This window comes from Daphnia pulex, chromosome 8, assembly GCF_021134715.1.
Source record: "Daphnia pulex isolate KAP4 chromosome 8, ASM2113471v1".
Lineage (NCBI taxonomy): Eukaryota > Metazoa > Arthropoda > Branchiopoda > Diplostraca > Daphniidae > Daphnia > Daphnia pulex.
The window spans coordinates 13,244,427-13,265,048 of record NC_060024.1 but is presented as its reverse complement, the minus strand read 5'-3'; the positions used below and the strand labels follow the sequence as shown (position 1 = coordinate 13,265,048).

The 20,622-nt window shown below is 41.7% G+C and overlaps 3 protein-coding genes and 1 long non-coding RNA gene across 4 annotated transcripts; 1 reads left to right on the top strand and 3 right to left on the bottom strand.

Moving 5' to 3' along the window:
• Window positions 1–5,226: 5,226 nt before the first annotated feature.
• LOC124199672 lies at window positions 5,227–6,051 on the bottom strand. Its single transcript, XR_006876922.1, has 3 exons — window positions 5,792–6,051; window positions 5,635–5,729; window positions 5,227–5,426 (listed from the first exon to the last, which is right to left on the bottom strand). It is a non-coding gene; the product is annotated as an uncharacterized LOC124199672 (long non-coding RNA).
• A 1,326-nt stretch (window positions 6,052–7,377) lies between these two features.
• LOC124199660 (melanopsin-like) lies at window positions 7,378–13,306 on the bottom strand. The gene is made up of 7 exons (XM_046595580.1): window positions 12,053–13,306; window positions 11,839–11,906; window positions 11,678–11,769; window positions 11,357–11,603; window positions 9,981–10,113; window positions 8,843–9,292; window positions 7,378–8,766 (listed from the first exon to the last, which is right to left on the bottom strand). The coding sequence occupies exons 1-7, from the start codon at window positions 12,392–12,394 to the stop codon at window positions 8,233–8,235; spliced, it is 1,866 nt and encodes a 621-aa protein (XP_046451536.1). The 5' UTR covers window positions 12,395–13,306; the 3' UTR covers window positions 7,378–8,232.
• Window positions 13,307–18,489: 5,183 nt separating this feature from the next.
• On the top strand, window positions 18,490–19,314 carry LOC124199668 (mediator of RNA polymerase II transcription subunit 31-A-like). Its single transcript, XM_046595588.1, has 4 exons — window positions 18,490–18,643; window positions 18,722–18,802; window positions 18,860–18,956; window positions 19,016–19,314. The coding sequence occupies exons 1-4, from the start codon at window positions 18,631–18,633 to the stop codon at window positions 19,224–19,226; spliced, it is 402 nt and encodes a 133-aa protein (XP_046451544.1). The 5' UTR covers window positions 18,490–18,630; the 3' UTR covers window positions 19,227–19,314.
• Window positions 19,305–20,588, bottom strand: LOC124199667 (2-oxo-4-hydroxy-4-carboxy-5-ureidoimidazoline decarboxylase-like). The gene is made up of 5 exons (XM_046595587.1): window positions 20,448–20,588; window positions 20,292–20,377; window positions 19,960–20,228; window positions 19,727–19,880; window positions 19,305–19,654 (listed from the first exon to the last, which is right to left on the bottom strand). The coding sequence occupies exons 3-5, from the start codon at window positions 20,144–20,146 to the stop codon at window positions 19,459–19,461; spliced, it is 537 nt and encodes a 178-aa protein (XP_046451543.1). The 5' UTR covers window positions 20,147–20,228; window positions 20,292–20,377; window positions 20,448–20,588; the 3' UTR covers window positions 19,305–19,458.
• Window positions 20,589–20,622: the final 34 nt, after the last annotated feature.

Here is a 20,622-nt window from a genome sequence, read left to right as displayed (position 1 = left end):
GTTGCCGTCAGCGTGCACATGCTGAAGCGGTTCTTTGTAATCATCCAATATATTGTAGCCCCCCCCCCTCCCCTCCCTCATCGACGGCACGCGGTCTCATTAAAGAAAGAGAAGACGAGAGTGGGACTATAGACAAAAGTCGATCGATTCAAGTGGCGAGTGTGGCGGCCTTTCATTCTTTTGCCCGGCTAAACGTCGATGAGTCCTCAATCGAGCTGAAATCCCTTTTGACTTTTATGGATTGGACGACGGTCCTCTTTTCTTTTGTTTGCTGATGGACGATGAAGGAATCCGCGCCGGGTGTGTAGTCCTTTAATACACGCGGAAAACAAGATTATATGGACCAGGTCCTTTTACCCAGCAGCAGCAGCAGCGGTGTAACAATGAGACTATTGGTACCTTTAGCTATATACTGTGAGTGTCGGTATTGTCCTTTTTCTTTTTACCAACGAGCCCTTGACATGTCGGGGGTTGTTTGTCCTCCCCGTCAACCTTCTTCTTCTTCTTCTTCTTCTTTGCACAATTGTTTTGTGAAGGCGATCAAAAGGTTAAAGCACTCGGCTTCCCTTCTTAGCAGGGAAAATAAAATGCGCGGCTCTTTTGAACGCGAATAACAGCTGAGAGCATTCAAAAAGACTCATCAGAGAAGAAATGTCTTTGCATTAAATGCGCTCCTCGAAATGACGCAGAGAACCGCATAGATGATTTAAAAACAAAACAAACAAAAAAACCTCGGTACCGAAATGTATATACGCACGCTCCTGTCGGTACCTCTTGACACAGAATTTCTATATCTTGTCAAACGACAAAAAAATGTCAACAAGAGCTCAACCGACGACTGATGTTTACCCATCGCATGCAGCGCGACTCATTCTTCTCTTGAAAAATATTGCTCGACATTTTTCTGTCTATTAAACATGCATGGCTGTGTGTAATCCAGTCCCGCCGGTTGGAGATTCCTTTTTGCGGGAATGTCAAGGATGAATGCTGAATAGGCAAAGATGGTGAATACATATGTACATGTACTAGCGACCACGGTCATGATACTATATGTGGAAAGAATTGGAACTGTATTATCAGTGACGTACACTGAATGGATCGGCTTTGGCGAATATCGAACTTTTGAATCGCCATAGAGACGGATCAAAAGCGGGCGAGCTGGATGTTTGAGCACTTCAAAGAAATCTATAGATCTGGAAAAAGAGTCTCAAAAGAGTAGGAACTCGTAATGGCATTTGATTGACTGGCGGTTTTGAAAAGTGAATCGGCTAAAAAATGTTTAAGAAAAGAGTAAAAAAGGAGAAGCTGGTGGATATGTATGTAATAGTTTCCTACACTCATCATCTAATGGGGAATAAGTGCTGCGCGCTGTACATATAGTTGTTGGCATTGTCACACGCGGGAATCGACTGTCTCTACCGTCGCTCTTATATCGGCCGGGAATCAAAAGTTCTCTCTGATGTTGACTCTCTCTCTCTCGTCGGGGTATTGAAAAAAAAAAGAATAAAAAAGGATAGAAATCCTTTTTTATTCTATCCGCACGCACGTCTTTACAACGACTTTGGGCGAATAATAAATTTAAAAAAAGGGCGGGTAAACTTGATATAGAGCTCGACCCATTTCAATGGCACCCGTATAGCACACTTCTTTTCTAACCCCCCCGATAGTAAATCTGAGATGTACACACATAGGACGTAGATGTCTGTGTATCTTGGGCACTGGCGCTATCAAGATTGCGTCGTCAATAGCGCCGCACTATCTCCAAGTCAAAAGATGTAGTGCGTCCTCGACGAACCCGAGCAGAGGAGAAAAAATACACAAACAAATCGGATGGCATCAACTGTATATCAAATCGAGAACGGATGGGCGTTTGATGCCGAAGCAACGGGAAATCAAGTTCAATCGCCAGAGTCTATAGTCAAATGTTGTACGTGTGTCATCTTTGCTCAATCTACGTATATATGTAGTTGAGAAAACTTGATAGCAGCCGAGGGGGAGTAGACAGAGTCCTGGAGCAATTAAACCCAATCAAGTGATGAAATGATGAGCCTAATAAGCAGCTAGGCGGATAATTGGCTTGGCAAAGACGGCCAGCACATGCGTTACTTCTGCCACATGAACTTCGGAGAGAACACTATTCGTCCATCCGGAAACTATATAGTACCAACTTATGTTTTAGGTCGACTTTAATAATAACATAGAGCGCAATATGTCAAACAAATTAACTAATATTGTATGATCTATGACTTCAGCACGCTGATCCCTGCCCAGCAGGCTACGATGTTAAAAGCACGGTCCCATTTGATTGGCCAATAGACTGCAGAAAACCATGGCGAATAATCTGCAGGTAAGAAAAAAAAAACTCAAATCCATGTGCAATGAAAGGGAAAATCTAACCTTTGCCATCCAGCAAATTAGGTAGAATTTTGTTGTTGATAGCCGAAAATTGAAAAGGTGAAAGGTAAAGGCCTGCCGGCATACAATAGGGAGGAAACATAAATATAGTCCCCCCAGATCGATAATAATAATATACTGAATTCTATAAATACGTTCAAATCGGATTAAATTGGATTTGATTATGAAATGCTCGGCTGGAGAATGACGATACGCTTGCTCCTGCATTATAACTTCCAACTTAAAAGAAAAAGAAAAAAAAAAAGTCCTTCAATCAGTTTGGTATAGACGTGACGAACGTGACGCAAGAGCAACAGCCGCCGGCAACTACGCGCAGATATCTATTTACTGCCGCTGCGGATTTCCGTTTCCGGAAAGATCTCATCCGTTTCCCCGTCATCAAATCTGGGATAGATGTTCGTGCAGAATCCCCTGCTCTCTATTTTTTTATTTTTTTTAGATCCAGCCAGTCTCTGCACGCACGTATTTATGCGCATCCGCACAAAACAGTTGATGGGACTTGAGTTATCCTCGGGCGTATGCACTATGCATGCGAATCGAGCAATATAAAATGCCGAGGCACACACACACGTCAATAACTCGACATTACGAATCCCTCTGTACTTGAACGTGTGTGCACACTTGTATATACTCATCTTTCATAAAAATACAACGCCGGGTTGCTGTGGCACATTTTATGGACAACCGAGAAATTGTTGGCCGTGAGATTTATTGGGGAGGAGGTCGGAAGATGCACTACTTACTAGATTGGTACTATAACACAGCACACGTGCCAGAAATGGAATGGCTTTAAAGCTTCGGTTGTGGTGGCAAAGCTGGAGACATTCATCAAAAGACACCGGGCCAACATTCCTGGCCCGTCTAATCAGAAACGGGTTGCCTGCCCTGTCGAACCTCAAAGAAGCCGATCGATCAATGTGCAATTGTGCATTGATGCAAGCCGATTTCTATATATGTATGTGCAATCCATAAAAGGGGAAAACAGTCGAAAGCGGAGGAGGATCAACAGCCGCAATAATAACAGACACATTTATTGTCTAACCAGCGACGGGCACGCAATTCCCTGAATTCTTCTTAAAATTTGAGAATGTCGCACATCGGAGACGAGTAAAAGCGGCACGTACGAATGCGCCATCGAAAATTTGGATTGGAATATTTCAATGTCGCAATTAGTGGATTGGGTAGTAGTACAAAGAAGCAGACGGGAGTCTACCAGGTATGCAAAGTATTGAACTGATTATTTTTGGCAACGTCATTCATCAATCGACTGGCACTGGATGACTGGTTGGATGCTGCACTCATTATCGGATGCGCTGGATTCCCCTACCGTCGCCAATCGTAGGCTGCAGCTGGAATAAATGCAGACATATAATCTGCATTTATACACGGACGACTTAGTCGAACGGAATAGCAAATGAATGTTGGAATTTCTAAAAAAAAAAAAAAAAAAAAACAACCATGGCGATGTTGCATAATTGATAGCCTAACTTGTGCGATGCGAAATCGAGTTACTAGGCGACGACATCGTTCGGCTCAGTGTCGACCTTTCATGAGTCTCGTCGACTACATCGAACGGAATTCCGCATGGTCCAACGCTATTGTAATACGCTGACTATAGCTCGCCGGAAAACGGCCCCTCTCACATGTCTCCTATTACAAGCGGACATAATAATTAAATTGGCGTATCTGCGTATCATTGCCGTTCAAGTACATATACTACTAGACCGTCATGTCTGAAGATCTAGTCTAGACCGGTCTAGACTCGTTCAATTATTAATGACAAAAACCCTTTGCTTAATTGCCTAGGCTCCGATCCATTAATACGTAATAGCTCAGCTGCTTCATCAAAATTATAAGTTGACAACAAGGAAAAGAACTCGGCTTATGTAGGAGACGACGACGGTTCGATCGATGGTGAATAAGAAATATAAGTTCCACATTTTCCCGACGTTGGATGGATGCCGACCGTGATGATATCCGCGAGGGATTAGAAAAACAAAACAAAAAACAAAAAAAAAACGAACATCAGACTCAAGATATCCGCACGTGGGATGCAGTGATAGTATATAGCATACTAAAACTTGCATAGATGGTAATTCGCTTCATTCAAGCGGATCAGCTTTTACGGGCGATTGACGACGTGATGGATGGAACGGATGAAGGGCCCCGACTTGAAGAGGGTATCGAGTTTCTATGTTTTCCCCCCACTCTCTTGTTTCATGATTTTCTCCCCGCTCAGTTGACTCGGCATCCATCTTTGTAGCCCAAGCAGAGATGTTAAGACTTTTTCCAGTCGGTTTTTGCGGGTTAGATATCCGCAGCGGCTCTTGTGAATGACAAAGAAAGCGAATGTCAGATTGATGACGGGACGTTGCGCAATTGCCCGAATGAATAGCCAACGGGCAATGATGAGAATATTATCAGCTCGACAAAAGAAATTCATTAAGATAATTTCGTGGCCAATAAACGAACCTAAGGTGCCTGGTGTGGCGGCAGGTTCTTCTTGGTGATAACATTTTCTTGTTGCATTTTGCTTCAAGTGTTTAAAGTTAAACAAAATTTTGGAATTGGATTGTTTACCCACAGAGTTTGTGAGGTACAAAACTGGGCCTGATCTGCAGTTGTTCTACAAATGACTTATTGAAAGAACTCTGACTGATTGAACAAAAAACGGCAAGAGAAAACAGTTTCAGTCAAAAGGCCTAGCTCACGAATAAAAGTACTCTGTACTATAAAACGATTTACAATCAACGCCAACAAATAGTCAAAAAAGAAGAATAGATAAATTTGTCCTACCTTTAAAGCCTGGGAAATACGGCCACATGCATCCACGAGTGCTCCATCCGCAGAAATAAGTTCAATCCACCAGGCGGAATAGGAAAAAGGCGTCCTCGTGAATACACCCACACTCACATGGGTGAACACGAGGACATTGAAAGAAAGGGGAAAAAGAGATCCGGAACTCGATCGACATATCGATAGTTTCTTCAATCAAGAGGGATGCTGTTTATCTAAATAAAAAATAAAAACTGGGTTACGAAAAATATTAACACAACAAGTAGACTAAGGAAAAGTTGAAAATGAGACAATGGGTTAACTCTAGTTGTGAATAAAAAGAATTTGACGATTACATGTAATACCATACTGCATTTATACAAGTCATGCATCATTAAAATATCTAGGTAGTCACAAGTTAATAAAAGTTACGAAAATCATTACCCTGGTAATGATACTGAGATTGATGTTGATGACTGGTCAATAGCAGCATGCAAAACTGGCCTATCTTGTTACGATGGCAGGCTCAGGCCTCAAATCTGCACAAAGGAAAAGGTTACATGGTGCAAACAAACTTCCATGCATTGAGAGGGGGGCTTACGTTATAAATGCTGGTCAGACACCAACATTTCACAAATTGAAAACAGGTTTAACTAAAAGTACCCATAATCATTGCATTTGTATTCTAAGTTTTATTTTCATGCCAACCAGCAGTGTCGAGTGATTATTAGCCACGACATCACAGTTTACGACGACCACATTTTTAAAATTTTATTTGTTGCTTTATTCTTTGTGCAGCCAAATACGTTTCCAAAAAGTTTCATTTTCTTTATAATCTTAATATTCGTCTTTTACTCTTTTTTCGAAAATCGAAACTTGAAAGTGTGTAAAAAAATAAAAGCAGACGACACTCATTTTCTAATTAGTCATGCTTAAAATTTAAGATATCGATTGAAATTAAAAATCGATCCCAGATTACCTAACCGATAATTTTAGTAATCTAATAGTAAAATAGTAATCTAATCTAGTAGAAAGAATAGTAATAGTAAACTCATTGTCTCATCAAGTTACACTGAGCATACCACAGACAAGATAAAAGTCAAAATTTGCACGAAACCCGCAGATAATTATACTGTTAGACCGGAACAAGCCCCATTAGTTTCCCCGACGTTGTTGTGTTGCTGTTGTTCCATGATCTATAAATAAGATATTTGCCCCTTATTTATAGATCATGGTTGTTCTCTTGCGGGCCGTTTGACAGTGTTGTTGTGTTGATTTTATTGGACAGTTGTTTATTGCACAGTTTTATCAAGCTCAGCTGTCACCGAGAAGTTCGCCTCTTGCAGAAGAAATCAACAAACAAATAAACAAACAAATCCTGCGAGGGAAATTATTTAACCGGCGTCATTATTTGACTGTTTTGATGGTGTTTATTATATGTTTTATTTACCTGTCATTCGACACCATACACGATATAATACGACGACCTCTTCCCATAAACCGGAAATCTGATGAGACACCACGGGGACCCGTCAACTTACTGGAATACAGTCACCGAATATACCCCCCGCTGGTATTGACCTTTGTAACGGACACTTGGCTATATTAGTCACGGGGGGTCGTGCAGTGCGGACGTTTCTTTGTGGATCAAATGGTTGCACAGATGATGCCACGTACCCGGTTGACAGAATCAGCGGAACTGATTGTCTAACAGGATGATTTGCTTGGGCGATACACGAGTGGTGGCGTGCCCATCACTACTACTCTCTGTCTCTCTCTAATCAGCAGTCGTGTGTGTAACATTTCGTTTTTTTTATTATTATAGTAGACATCGGGTATTTTGTACATACACATGTTGGACACGTCTATCTGGCAATTGTGTGCACACATGCGGAGTGGGGTGGGGGGGGGGGTCAGAGTGTACGCAATCCATCAAATGGAGGCTAAATATCTATTGTATCCAGCCTATAATATATATACAACACGGCGTAATCACGAAAGATACCAGCAGCCGGCAGAGCGTGAATGGTTGCTCATCACAATGTGCGCATCATTGATTTCATATAGGGCACTATACCAGACTTGGCAGCAGAGTTCTAAGAAAAATTGGAGAACATCATAATAAGTAATACGTTGAAATCATTTTCTGGAATAAGTTTTTATCAATTCCCCTCCCCCCCCCCTTCCCCGATGTTGTCACATCCTATTTGATATAATGATTTACTTGGCGGAAATATACGCGACGCAACACACCGGGATATGACATCACCGACATGAGTGTATAATATAGTCGAATCAAATTAATGAGATGCGGTGTAGCCTGTCCTCCCGCGGTGTGGATCGATATTCCCACCAGACAATATAACCGCGCACGTGCGCAAATAATGCAGAATAGTACACGAAGGTGAATACACACACACACATGATAATAATAATAATAACTCTGACTGATGAGAGAATGTCACAATTTCATTTGCAGAAAAGTATTCGAGTAAACAGCGGCCGGCGCAGAGAAATACACATAACTTTAATGTCTTATATCATAGGTTTGTCCGAGGGTTTGTCTGCTGAATGATATCATCCCATATCTATGATGCAAAACTTCCCACTCTGTTTCTTTTTTATTTCTATAGACATCCCAAAGAGAAGGAGGATTAGATTTTTCCTTGTTTTCCTGCTGGCTGCTGCCGTCGTTAGGAGCTGATGCAGTATAGTATGTGTGTGTGTGTGTAATTGTTGCACAACAGCAGTGAAGAATAAGAAAAAAAGAGATTAGATGCCAAGTAAAGGGGAATTGATTTCTCTTTTCTCTCTTGAACAGAGAGAAATGGATGCATCCGCGATTGGATGACACATCAAACGGAGCCATTTCACCGAAAGAGAGATACTACTGCGACAATCCTTTATTTCAGCAGCGCTGCGAATTCTTTCTCTTTCAATTTGTCGGCATCGTCAATTATTCGGCGAATTTCTAGATGAATCACTTTCGTTGATTTCTCGTTTGAATTTCTTTGGCGGGAAAAAAAAATTGGTTGTGGATTATTAGAACGCCGACTCTTCCGTCGATTGCTGGGGAAGGAGGTGGTCGTCGTTGATGCAGGAACAACTGGTCGAGTCCGAGACCAAACGGACCACCACCAATTTGTGATGATCCAGTTGATGCTCTTCTTGTTGATTGGGATGGCGAACGGGATTCTTGAGGGATTTCATCCGGATGGACACGGACGACTCCGGATCGGCCATTGAACAAGAGGATGACGTCAGCGAGGGTGAATGAATATGATGCTGCTGGGCTCGCATATCCATGACGTCCTGGTTTTCTTTATGAAGAAGCAAAGTGATGCCCGGCTGGCCCCCCACCGTGCTGGCCATGACGTAAGCCGATTGCGACTCACTGGAAACGATTTCCTTCATCGACAGGTGGACAGTTATCGATTGCTTCAGAGAAGGAGATCCACGACCGCCATCAGCGCAATTCAGGAAATTCCTACTGAATTTATTCCTATTAGAGGAATGTTGGTAAAGACAGCGGCGGCCAAGGAACCGCGTCGTAAATTTCTCCCAAGCCGACCGGAACTGTCAAGCCAATATTATTCAATTAATTGGAATGTTATACTATAGTATGTCTAGGATCGATGATGGGAGAACTCACCTGAGTGTTGAGAAGTCCGTAGATGAGCGGATTGAGGACGGCGGATGTTTTGGCGAACAGTGACGGAATGGTGGCGAATGCCGGCGAAATAGTTCCGACGTAATAATAAAAGAAATGGCTGTCGTCTGCCTCATTGGTCGGCTGATTGTCGTTGAATTGCTGCTGGCCGTCGAGGCTAAACGTCGTGTTCGACATGTTCCTGCCTGGTCCGCCGGAATGGCCGGCGACTCCGATAAAAGTCTCGAAGAGGGCCAGAATGGAATAAGGAGTCCAGGCGGCCATAAAGGCGCCGACCATACAGGCCACCATCACCGTCACTCGCTTCTCGGCCGCGTCGTTTCCCTTTTTCTGTTCCATTTTCTTTGCCGTCGGATTCGCTTGGTGGTCGCTGATTTGGTGTTGCGGCGTCGGCTGAAGCGTCGCCATCATGGTCCTCTTGAACTTGCCCGTCTATACATGTCGCCAGACAACATAGTGTGATGTAAGAGATGAGCGTTAGATAAATATCTTTTATGACATCATCCTTTCTACGTTTTTTTTTTCCTTTGCCGGTTCGACTGAGATTGTATAGGTAGAAGGGCTGAAAGGCCATCTATAAATGTTATCCAATAAATCTTTTGCTCTCTATATAGTGCGTCAGCAATCTACCCTGAATAAAGGAAAGACATAGAGGCAACATGGGCGCTCCTTAGAACTTTGTCGATTATAGGCAGGAGCCAAGAAATTTAGTCTGAAAATCTGACGATAAGAAACAAGTTTTTGGTCGCAACCGCAACAGCTGCTGCTGCCTATTACGGATTACGTAATACCGCAACATCTTCTTGCAACAAAGAAATGGTTGAATCGACTGCGCTTATTTGAAAGCACATTTTGGCACTTTTGTTTCCCCCGTGTATGGCCCTATACTATATGCATTGCGTCACAGCAATTGCGTCGTATACACGTTGAATTCCTGGTATACATGTACATAGGCATTTCGTGCCATATGCGATTGAACTTATTGAATAACAAAGAGCGCGAACAAAACACTCTACTTGTTATCTAGCCGTAATAGATCCGTATCTATTATTACAGCAGCACAGCACAACGCCATTTTACATAACTGAAAAGGTTCCGCCCCTCCATCTATCAAAATTACCTGTTTGACGACGCGTAGGATGCTGACGTAAGAGCAAATGATGACGAGAAACGGGACGAATAATCCAAAGGCGAACATGTAGAGGATGTAGGAGCGGTTGTTGGCCATCTTGGACTCCCAGTTGACCGAGCAGCTGAGCATTCAAAACGAGAGAAATGCGATTAGATGTCATATGTCTACAAAATTATTGGTTCCACCTAATGACGCCTCCTATCAAATCATGAAATACGACGAAAAAGTGGGACGAAGAAGAATAGGGACAACTCCGATGGGAATAAACCAACTTCCGCATTTCTATTTGTGCACATCAATCCGTTGTAATATGACATCCAGCTGAAAGTTAGAAAAATGCCAAATGTATAGCACAAAAAGTTGCTCTATTTCTACCGGCAGATTTGAATATGTGTAATAGACCACCCGAAATAACTGTTAGCAGTGCCAGCTATGGGTTGCGCTAGCTATTAAATAACGACGACACGGATGGATATGAGTACTTGTCCCTTTACCCTCCCAATGAAACTTGTGTAGGGACGACAAGTTAATCAAATAGTTTCCTGACATCCTATACCGAGTAAAGACGCGTACATTATTTCATCGTTAATAATAGAATCAACCCCACGACCAGAGATGATGACGCACAACTATGCCGGCACGTAGCCTACGCACCTATATAGGATAGTCGTTTGATGACGACGACGACGACGAGATTTGATATGCGATGACGACAAACACGACATAAAACCGTTCTTTAACTTTGTTTACGACTTGGCGTGATGCAATTTGGGACAAACTGATGAAAATGGCGTTGCCGAGCAGAAAAAAGAGCAGCAGCAGCCTGGGCGGCGCGCCTGGGCGCGCCTGGATATTTTTGATGAGGTGACAAACTCGGCACGACACACAAAAGAGCCATGGCAGCGCGTCAAACGCAGAGGTAGAGAGTGAAAGAATGGTGGGAAAGTTGGCCGCTTCCTTTGACGGCCTAGTTCGACATCATTGATGTGCATCGCAACTTCTGGTTTTGTCTCATCTTCGGCGCCTATTTCCAGGCCGAGAGGCATCACAGCGACTAAACTGAAGTGTAGCTCCATATATCCCCAGCGCAGCACACAATAGAACTGATTGAATTCATATTTGAACTGAATCGAAACTTAAACCTTTAATACGGAGAAATATAGTCTCTTGCCTCTATAGTCTAATTGAAAGAAGATAAAAAAGGCCTTTGGTAGCAATTCGAAGAAGCACTCAAGTGAAGAACCTTGTACACCCACATGGCATATGAACGGCGGGGAATTAGAGAGCTGTATCAATTCTCTCTATTTTATTACTTATTATGCCTAGTAAATCAGGATCCATTCAATGTGTTGCTTATTTCATACCTGATGTGGGCGGCTTCTCGGTCGTAGCGTCCCCATCCGAACAGCGGCGGGCAAGTGACGGCCAACGAATAGGCCCAGATGAGAGTCAGCAAAACGGCGGCCTGGACTCGGCCCAGTTTGGCGCTGCCGCCGCCGCCGCCGCCGCTATGGTGATTGGCGAAGGCCCCGCTCCGCTTGGCCGGGCAGTACACGACCAGTTGACATCGCCACAAGGCCAGCGCCGTCAATGTCGTGATCGATCCAATTCCTATGTCCAACACCCACCGTCATCCAGACATGATTAGATTTAAATTTTGTTCAAATTAATAATTCAAGACGCACCTGCAGTGGACATGATCATGGCGTAGGCGACACACAATTCATCGCTGAAAGGCCAATTATATTGCAGAGCTGCAGCTGCCGAGATGGGCGTCCTGAATAATCAAATTCTTTCATCATCATCGATTTATTAGATTAAAGTATAAAAACTGATTGAAATATACCCGAATCCGGCAATCAATCCGTCGGAACAGGCCAAATTGAGCAACATCCAATTCAGCGACGTCATCTTCTGTGTCGTAATTAGATAAGAGGTTAATTATCCAGTACATAAACATCGGAATGGCAAATAGATTAAAAGTTTCTATAATTCAATAATTGACTATAAACATTCCAAGTTGCATAATAATAAATTAATAATCCGTTAAAGATAACAACCTGCGGATCGTTGACGATGACTAGGATGACGACAATGTTCATGAAGAGACCGAGGACGCTGATGAAGATCAAATAGACGGCGGCCGACTGGTAGGCCCAGACGGGCATCAACAAATGGGCCATCAATTCCGCGTCTGTCTGCTCAGCATCAATGTCGATGCGACTGACAATGTTTAGCGATGCGTCATTGTTGCTCGTCATCAATTGGCTCTCCATTAAATCACTTTGCCTCTCTTTCACAAAGTCGAAGATGAATCCCACGAGAAAGGTCCCCGAAGTGTTTGCAGGGATGGCCAAGGTGCTGCTGGTGCTGGCCATCTTCGTCCGGCCGCCGTTGTGCATTAGTTCGACCAGGCGAGTGAAACCGGTCGAGCGCGGGAAGCTAGTAACGTATTACCGTGAGTGCTTTCGGGTCAAGATCTTTTTAAAGCTGCTGCCATTGATGACGAAACAATGTTGTCCGACAACAACTACATATACAATCCACAACCAATATAACGACCAACGAAAAAAGCGCGATCACAAATGTACCGTGTGTGGTTTTCAGTTAAGTTTTTCTGCGCGATTTTCTCGGGCAACGCAGTAGTAACCCAATAATCCCGCGTCTATAGCTTCGTTGATATTTGATATATCCTCCTGTAACTTGATTTTGCACCCGATTCTCGATTGCTATTATATGAGAAAATACGTTTGATGTGAAACGAGAGACCCCCCCTTCCCCGTTGTTGTTATAATTATCCACTATTATCCACTGATGGGACTGAATTGCGTTTTGCGGGATCCAACTGCTGTGCTGGCAAATGAACGCCAAACCCCCGGCGTTTTGTATTGTGTGTACAGTTTATACACCAGAGCAGCTATAGGCGAAGAACTAATGGGCCATTGAATCTGTCCAATAATCTCTTGCTGCTGCGTGATGATGGATGCGGTCGTGATGGATCTACCGGTGGTCACCAAAGAATCCAAGTTTCACTTATTATTACCAGGCGATCGATTTCGCTATACAAACGAGATGGCCGCTCTTTTTTTGTCTTTTTGGATATACAACCAACGCGCAATGTTGACTATGCGGAACTGATTGAGCTGCTGGTTGAGCTAGCTGCCAGTATTGAATAGCCATCAACGTCCTCCAATCACACGAGGAATTCAATGACTGGAAATGTCGGCGCTGTCCGATGTCACATGCAGAAGCTGCTGCTGCTGTATGCGCAAAACCGGTCCGAATCTCTAATCAAATTCGAGCTGATGTGCGGAGAAATCTATAAGGTCTAAAGGTGAAATCCGAACTATCAACTGATAGTATAATGTATGCCACATACACACCGCACATGTACACACACATCTACATATAGATTCCAAGCTTATTATAAAAGTGGCTATCGCAGCAAGACTCGGAAATCTAATACACTTATGTACGTCTATATGTCTATTCAGTTGGCAGTAGATATATTCTAATGAGACGGGGGAGTCGGGGGAATATATACGCTACACACGCACGCACTGCCCTGATTCGGAGAAACGAAAAGAATGTAATCACTGATGGGCCGCTTTGCTCGGCATGTTCGCCATTTCACCGGTGCAATAAGAACACATCGCGCACACAGCACTGAATAATCGAATCAGACCCAGCAGCAGCAGTGGGGAGATGTAGAGAAGATAAAAGGAGAGACCGCCTTCATTTGAAAGTATAAGAAAAAAAAAGAGCATTAGCTCTCAACTGGATTGTATAAACGACTACTACACCGCCCGCGCTCTTCCACCAGTCTGAGCTTCTGCGGTGGACATGGGACTAGTTTTATACAATTCGGTGGCGAGACGATATACTACATGTATATAGGAGAGTGCCTGAATATCTAAAGGTGCAGCCGTCAAGCCGTGCTGGCTGGAAAGATCTAAAGTGCTGCTGCTGTTCATGATGGAGTGTGCGGAGCAGCAGTAGTCGATGTCGTCGTCGTCGTGCAGCGCGCGCAAAATGGAAGACACGCGCCGGTCTCTATTCTTTCATAATTCACCATCAGCCAAGGAGCGACCAAAATTCTTTTCAGATTGTTTTTGATCAAGGCACGCCCCTCGCTTTTATATATATAGGCCGTTATTTGTGTGTGTCTATGTGTACATATCCAACTCTTCGCGCTGAAAACGTTTGATTTCGTATTCAGCGTTGAATTGGCAACCTTTTATATTGGTCGGGTTTCGCGGGATTTCCTATACTATATAGCCTACTACTATACCTTGAGACATTTCCAGATTTCAATATAAGTATCCGGGTTCGTCTCTTTATGTGTGCTACTTTTTTTTATTCTGTGGCGGTGAATGAATATTTTGAAATTGAATTTAAAAATTAAAATTGGCTTTTTCTTTTGTGCAAATCGATAAATCTTGGGCGGTTGTATAATATTAAGTCGATGCTGCGCAATTGCATATTGGCTCGTCCTGATTTATATATCCGTTTTTGCGTTTCCATGTCGACGAAAATAGGAAAATTTTGTTTCGGCTGTCAAGAAATTCCCAACTAAAATGAAGGAAATGAAATAAAAAATTCACCTTTTTTTATTTTCTTATTCTTTATTTTCCCTGTCTGTCTGGCTGGCTGCTGCTGGTTGCTGCTGCTGCATCCCTAATGTGACACTCAGCTGTACAGCAGTCTGCGCCATATAAAAATGTGATTTTGATTCAAGACGACGTCGTGACATGATTGAAAATGACGAGCGAGACAAGGGCAGCAGCAACGAGTAATAGTGCTCAGCAACAAGCTATACTGCACAAGTCCCAAAGAGGCGTATAGTAGGCTACCAACAACAGTTTCAATCCAGCGTGATGTAGCATATAATCTAATCTGTAGGCTACTACCCTTACGTGTGACACACCGTGAAAGATTGTTGCTCCTCCTCCTACCTCATCCTCACAGCTCCACATTATTCGCTAAATGACGAAGATATTCTATTTCTTAGATGGGCCATCATTTGCATCTCCAACCATTCGGAAGGTTTTTTTAATTTATCTGGAATTAGTTGATAGGCTTGTGGTATTCAATTTCAATTAAAAGATTCAATTAATTATTTATTAATAATAATAGGCTATTATATTAGCTAGACCTTTTAGATAGTCAATCATTTATATACATATCCTGTGCACGCCAAATCATATGTGTGGTGCTGTAGGCATATGGTTATGGATCGATGGCCAATCCTATATAGTCTGAGTGTGATTGCACCGGCCAAAATATCGATACAAAGGTTGGCAGTTGGCTGGAATTTGCAACTGTAATATTGCTTCTTTGTTGGTTGTTACATCAGATGAGGACTTGTGGTGAATTTCCTCTGTTGTGAGCGATTACCACGTCACATTACTATATATTTCGTCGGGATATTAACGTTTTGAACGCCGGCGTCATCGCCGTTACGGCACCATCCATATCCGCACTGTAATGTATTCGATCATTCTACTTTTCTTTTTTCTTTACTCCCTTGGAGGTTGATATATATGTATTATATATTAAAAAAGGACCCACTGCTGCACTCCTAAGAGCAGTGTCCTTTTATTTTATTCCGGAGCGGAAGAAAAAAAAAAGCTTTCTGGCACTGGATAATGTAATGGCAGGATGTGACATCATCAGCTGTTATTCCCTTTTAGATAGAGAGAATAGAACACAATGTTTCTCGGATACTCTTTTGTTTTTCTATAGCTGGCATGTGCTGCTTACATGATGGATTCGCAGTCAAATTTTCTACTTAGAAGGAGAAATAATAATACGCATATAGGGCGATATTTTGATTTGATTCTTAAATTTCTTATTCTTCCGGTGGATTTTTTCTTCACGGCAACAGTACAATATAGACCCTAATTGCTTCTCCATGACAACAGCCTACAATGTTTTCTATGTACCGTATAACTGGTTGAAGACGGTATAGTTAGACTTGATGTCATTCACTCGTACCCCCTCGACATGTACGCGTAAGAGTGAGAAAGGGAAGAAGACTATAAACAAAAGAAAGATTTTATTTTGATGTCAAACTATTCTATTTTTGACATCATGTCGAAAATAATGTATAGCGCTGCATAAGGATGATTAAGACTTGCAAATTCTTGGTGATTTCATTATATAGCTGCAGCGGCGTGAGTTGAATAATTGAAACATTTGCGACTAATAGGATCGACTCGTTTATAGATTTTTTGCATGTGTCAATAAGTGTTCCTGGCAATTCAATTATAATTAGCCTACTTATTCCCCATTCTGATAATTTCAGTAAAGAAAAAAAAAGAGTCGGTATATGGTTGACATTAAAGTCTATGTAACTGGATCCCGTTAATAGCCACTTAATGATGGTCACGTTAACAGAATAGACAAAAATAACGCAACCACCCGTTATTTTTTAGTCGTTGTCGTTCAATTCCCCACAGTTTGTTGCATAATGAATTCTTATTCCCATCACTCGTTTCGTAAGACCATCAAATCCGACCAAATCCTTTGATCCCGTTTTCTGATTATTCCTTTTCTTTTTGAATTGTCACTCAATTTTCATATAGCTACCCAGCTAAAAGCGCTAGCTATATAATGTGTTTGTACTACTCTTTATAATATTTGAATAATGAATGCGAAATCGCATCAGATGTTCACTTGAATATTCACGAATGAAGATTTCACCTGGTAGGAAACTTGTCATCCTAATACGACGTATAACACGCTTACTGCTGAGTACCATTAGATTAATAAGTTGTATGCTATGCGCTTTGCTGTTTTGTAAATAACGCGATCAGATAAATATTAATGTCTAGTCTCAGTTCATTTGAAGCAAAAGGTTCAGGAGAAAGATGATGATTCGTCTACTAGACTAGTTAAAAAATACGATGTACCCCAGCAGTGGGCTGCATATGATTGCCATTTTCGTTGACGCGTCGACAAGTTGTTTGACGTTAATATTTTGCGTTAATAAGATTTCGCGTCGCCCTTTTGTTTTGTTTATTACATTGTTTAATTTTTTGTTTCCCCCCCCCCTCTCTGCGTCGACTGCTATATACTCGGCGACGTGACGCAAATGGAATCGGGGGCTTGCTGTAATTGCCTTCAACGGCAGGTTAACATCACAACAGTTGCCGAAAGTATAGAGACGAGGCGGAGTCAGTTTTTGGGCATTGTCCGTCGCACGTGCCACCGCCCACCGGTTCGTCTACCTAGTGGCAAAAGCGTTATTAATATGGCGGGGAAATGTAATGAGAATCTTTTCCACGAAAATTTGAAACTCCTCAGGTAAAAAAAAAAAAGGCTGATATGGGTCAGGCAATAAGCGGCAGGTGATTGATAAAAGCCCACACTGCCTCAGCAACAGCTGGATCATTTTTGTCATGTCACGCCACCTGTTGCTACCTACGCTCTACTGAATTCTGTGCTATCAATGATGGAATATTACTCCATCATTTATCCCGGACCGACGGCAGAAATCCGCGTTGAATCTATTTGTTACTCCAATCACGTCACTTTGCTGATTGAACTTATAATCATAGAAGAGTGGAATTTCAAGCACGATTATTAGATAATACCAGGGAATTAAGATTGATACGTTCATCCTCTTGATTGTCGCATGGTCTACCGGAAAACTCGGGGCCGTAGGTGAGAACCAACCATTATACATCCGCCGAGTGCGCAGGAGGATGGCTACGTAGTATAGACCTACCACATGTACAATACGTGAATATGCACTCAGACATGATACACCGCCCTCACGGCCGCGTGCATTATCCGGATGTCACGTATACACGGAGTAGATATGACACTTTAAGATGATATTTCTGACCTATACATGGTAGAATGCTATCGCCCCCGCACCGGATATCCGATCAAAAGTGGCGAAAATAAGAACAAAAGTCAAAGAAAAATTTCAACAGATTTCGTTTGGGTTGAATATTTTTGATTAGCCTACTTTCAAATATTTCCGTTCTGGAAAAGGACGATAAAATAGTAACGGAGGCGTAGAATGTCGCATATGTGAAACAACTGGAAATCACACGGTAATATATTCCATCTTTTTATTTTTCCGTTCGCCTTTCCTGCTGAATTCATAATTTTTCTGATTTGACTTTTTTATTTTGGTATTTTTGTTTTTCAACTCCATATTCCATCTAAATTCTTCTATTGATCTTACCTCCTACAGGAAAATAAAATAACTCACGGTGCAAACTGAAGTTAGTATAGTCTAGCCGTCTAGCCTATCAGCTGCGGCTTCATGGTTTATTAGGGTCCTACGGCGCAGCGCAACCGCAAAATGTTATCCAAATTCGGAAATCAAACTGTGTGATAAGGCCACCACACACATTAATAAATTGTGGGCATGAAATTTGAAATCGTTTTAATTTTTTTTTTATTTTGTAAAAATTTTTTTAAGTTAATTCAATTTTTAATATTTTCTCGATTTCTTTCTAGATGGCATCAATTGATCAAGCAGACGACAAATTGCAAAAGTTGACGCTTTCCAATTTCCATTTCAAGTTGTTGTCTGACGTTTCCATTCTGTCCGGTTGCCTCGTTTCTAGATTTCCAAAACTGTTGAAGCAAACTACGTTATTTCGTTGTTTGCTTCGCAATGAGCACCAGAGGTAAATATATCGTGAAGTGTAGTCGTTTTCAATACAGATTCTCATTGCTATGTTATTATTCCTTTTTCCGATGGGTAGAAACTGATGAACAACAAAGGATTCGATTTCAGGTGGAACTAGAATTTGTGCAATGTTTCGCAAATCCAAATTATCTGCACTGTAAGTATTTGGTCTATTTTTAAAATCAACACTTTCATTATGCCTTGTTTACACTAGTCCTTGCTCAACGTGGCTATTTTAAGGATCCGGCGTTTGTCAACTACATCAAGTATTTACAGTATTGGAAGGAGCCTGCTTATGCAAAATATTTGAAGTACACCAATTCACTTGCAATTTACCCTAACTAGAAATTACAATTTCATTATTTTCCAGGTACCCAATGTGTTTGCATTTCCTAGACTTGCTTCAATATGAGCATTTCAGAAAGGAGGTTGTGAATGGCCAGTGTGCTCGCTTCATTGATGATCAACAAATCCTTCACTGGCAACATTACACTAGAAAGAGGGTTCGTCTTCTTCAAAGTCAAGCTGAGAAGCACATGATGACTGTTCAGAATGAGCCAACACCCCAGAAAAGTGTTTGATTCATGATAATTATTGTTTAAGGAACTTTTTAAACTTCTCTTATATTGGGCAAGTATATGCAAGACAATATAGACAAATTTTTGTAAATTGCTGTATTTTGTGTTGAGTTTTTGCAAACTACCAGACAAAATGTTAACAACACATATGTTTTGGAAGACTTGTTTTGAGTGAGAATGTTTAGAATGGAATAGCTGCTGTTGACCTCAACTGATGGGAGCGAGTGGAAAATCTCTACATATTACGAGATTTGTCATCAGTTACTATACTCAACAACCTCAAAAGGCAGATTTTCTTCACTTCTTCAATCCCAATGTTTAGTTCTTCAGCAGCTGAGTGTTCCAATCTCTCAACTATTCCTTTCAAGATTGCTTCCTTCTTGTTCTGCCTGGCACAGATAACAAAAGGAAATCCAAACTTTTCTCTGTATCTATTAAAATAATAGCCCAAAAGACACAGCTCATTAGTTACTATATAGTTATAGAACAGTAATTTGTCATACTTGATGTTGGTCTCTCCTAGCAGTTGTTTTTCACCAGGTGTCATTGTGTCTAAACCAGCAGCTTTCTGTTCAGCAGTACTCTCCTGTGTTAGGCTGCCAAGTTCAGCTAGCCTGCCAGCCAAATCAGGGTGAAGTCTTAGCACCCCCTCTTTACCTATCAAATGAGAAAACAAATGTTCAATTGATTGGCTATAAATAAGCATTCAAGCAGCCTGTAACTAAATAGTTCTAACCTGTGTCCGGAAGGAGGTCCAAAAACGAGCAAATTTCTTGGTGGAGATGATGAACGTCACGAAATGGGCGATTACGCCAAATTGCCGCCGCGCAAATTGAACAATGTTCAACTACATTACCGAATCGACTGATGAAATCTTCATAATTCAATTCGTTTACCAGCGAAATGTTCAGCATATCAGCCATTCTTGACGTGTGTAGACCGAGCAAGTGGCGCTTGACGACGATCTAAACAGAATGCAGCCGTAGTAAAGATAGTCAAGGTCGTCTATAATCAAAATAAAAGTAGACGAATAAAAATTCGAAACGTGTTTGTTTTTAAGTTTGATACATTTGTTATTGCAGCACTAAATAATGACGTGGATTATTCTCAATCCTGATCCTGCAGTTTGTTTTTGAGTTAACTCGATCGATTATCTGGGAAGATAATGAAAAATAAAAATATAATATTCCACCACTATCACGTAGCTAAATATCGAGTTTTAACCTTCATATATTCTCGCCATATTTATGTACACACACTTAAGGGATCTCGTTTCCACGGTCAAAACAACGTCATCTAAATGGCATTGAAATTGTTTGTGTGCATAAGTTGTTTTGATTTTTTCGGCATCAAAACAGAATACTGAATTGCGTGATAATAACAAGTTAACAAACTCAAA

Excerpts from the sequence above, each read along its gene's own strand:
- LOC124199660 (XM_046595580.1), bottom strand. The coding sequence starts at position 12,394 with ATGCACAACGGCGGCCGGACGAAGATGGCCAGCACCAGCAGCACCTTG. Across the intron at positions 11,770-11,838 it reads GGATTGATTGCCGGATTCGG|GACGCCCATCTCGGCAGCTG; the intron begins GTATATTTCAAT and ends TTGATTATTCAG. Across the intron at positions 10,114-11,356 it reads CGAGAAGCCGCCCACATCAG|CTGCTCGGTCAACTGGGAGT; the intron begins GTATGAAATAAG and ends TTGAATGCTCAG.
- LOC124199668 (XM_046595588.1), top strand. Across the intron at positions 18,803-18,859 it reads AAATCCAAATTATCTGCACT|TCCTTGCTCAACGTGGCTAT; the intron begins GTAAGTATTTGG and ends TGTTTACACTAG. Across the intron at positions 18,957-19,015 it reads GCTTATGCAAAATATTTGAA|GTACCCAATGTGTTTGCATT; the intron begins GTACACCAATTC and ends ATTATTTTCCAG.
- LOC124199667 (XM_046595587.1), bottom strand. The coding sequence starts at position 20,146 with ATGGCTGATATGCTGAACATTTCGCTGGTAAACGAATTGAATTATGAA. Across the intron at positions 19,881-19,959 it reads GGACCTCCTTCCGGACACAG|GTAAAGAGGGGGTGCTAAGA; the intron begins GTTAGAACTATT and ends CTCATTTGATAG. Across the intron at positions 19,655-19,726 it reads CTAGGAGAGACCAACATCAA|ATACAGAGAAAAGTTTGGAT; the intron begins GTATGACAAATT and ends TTATTTTAATAG.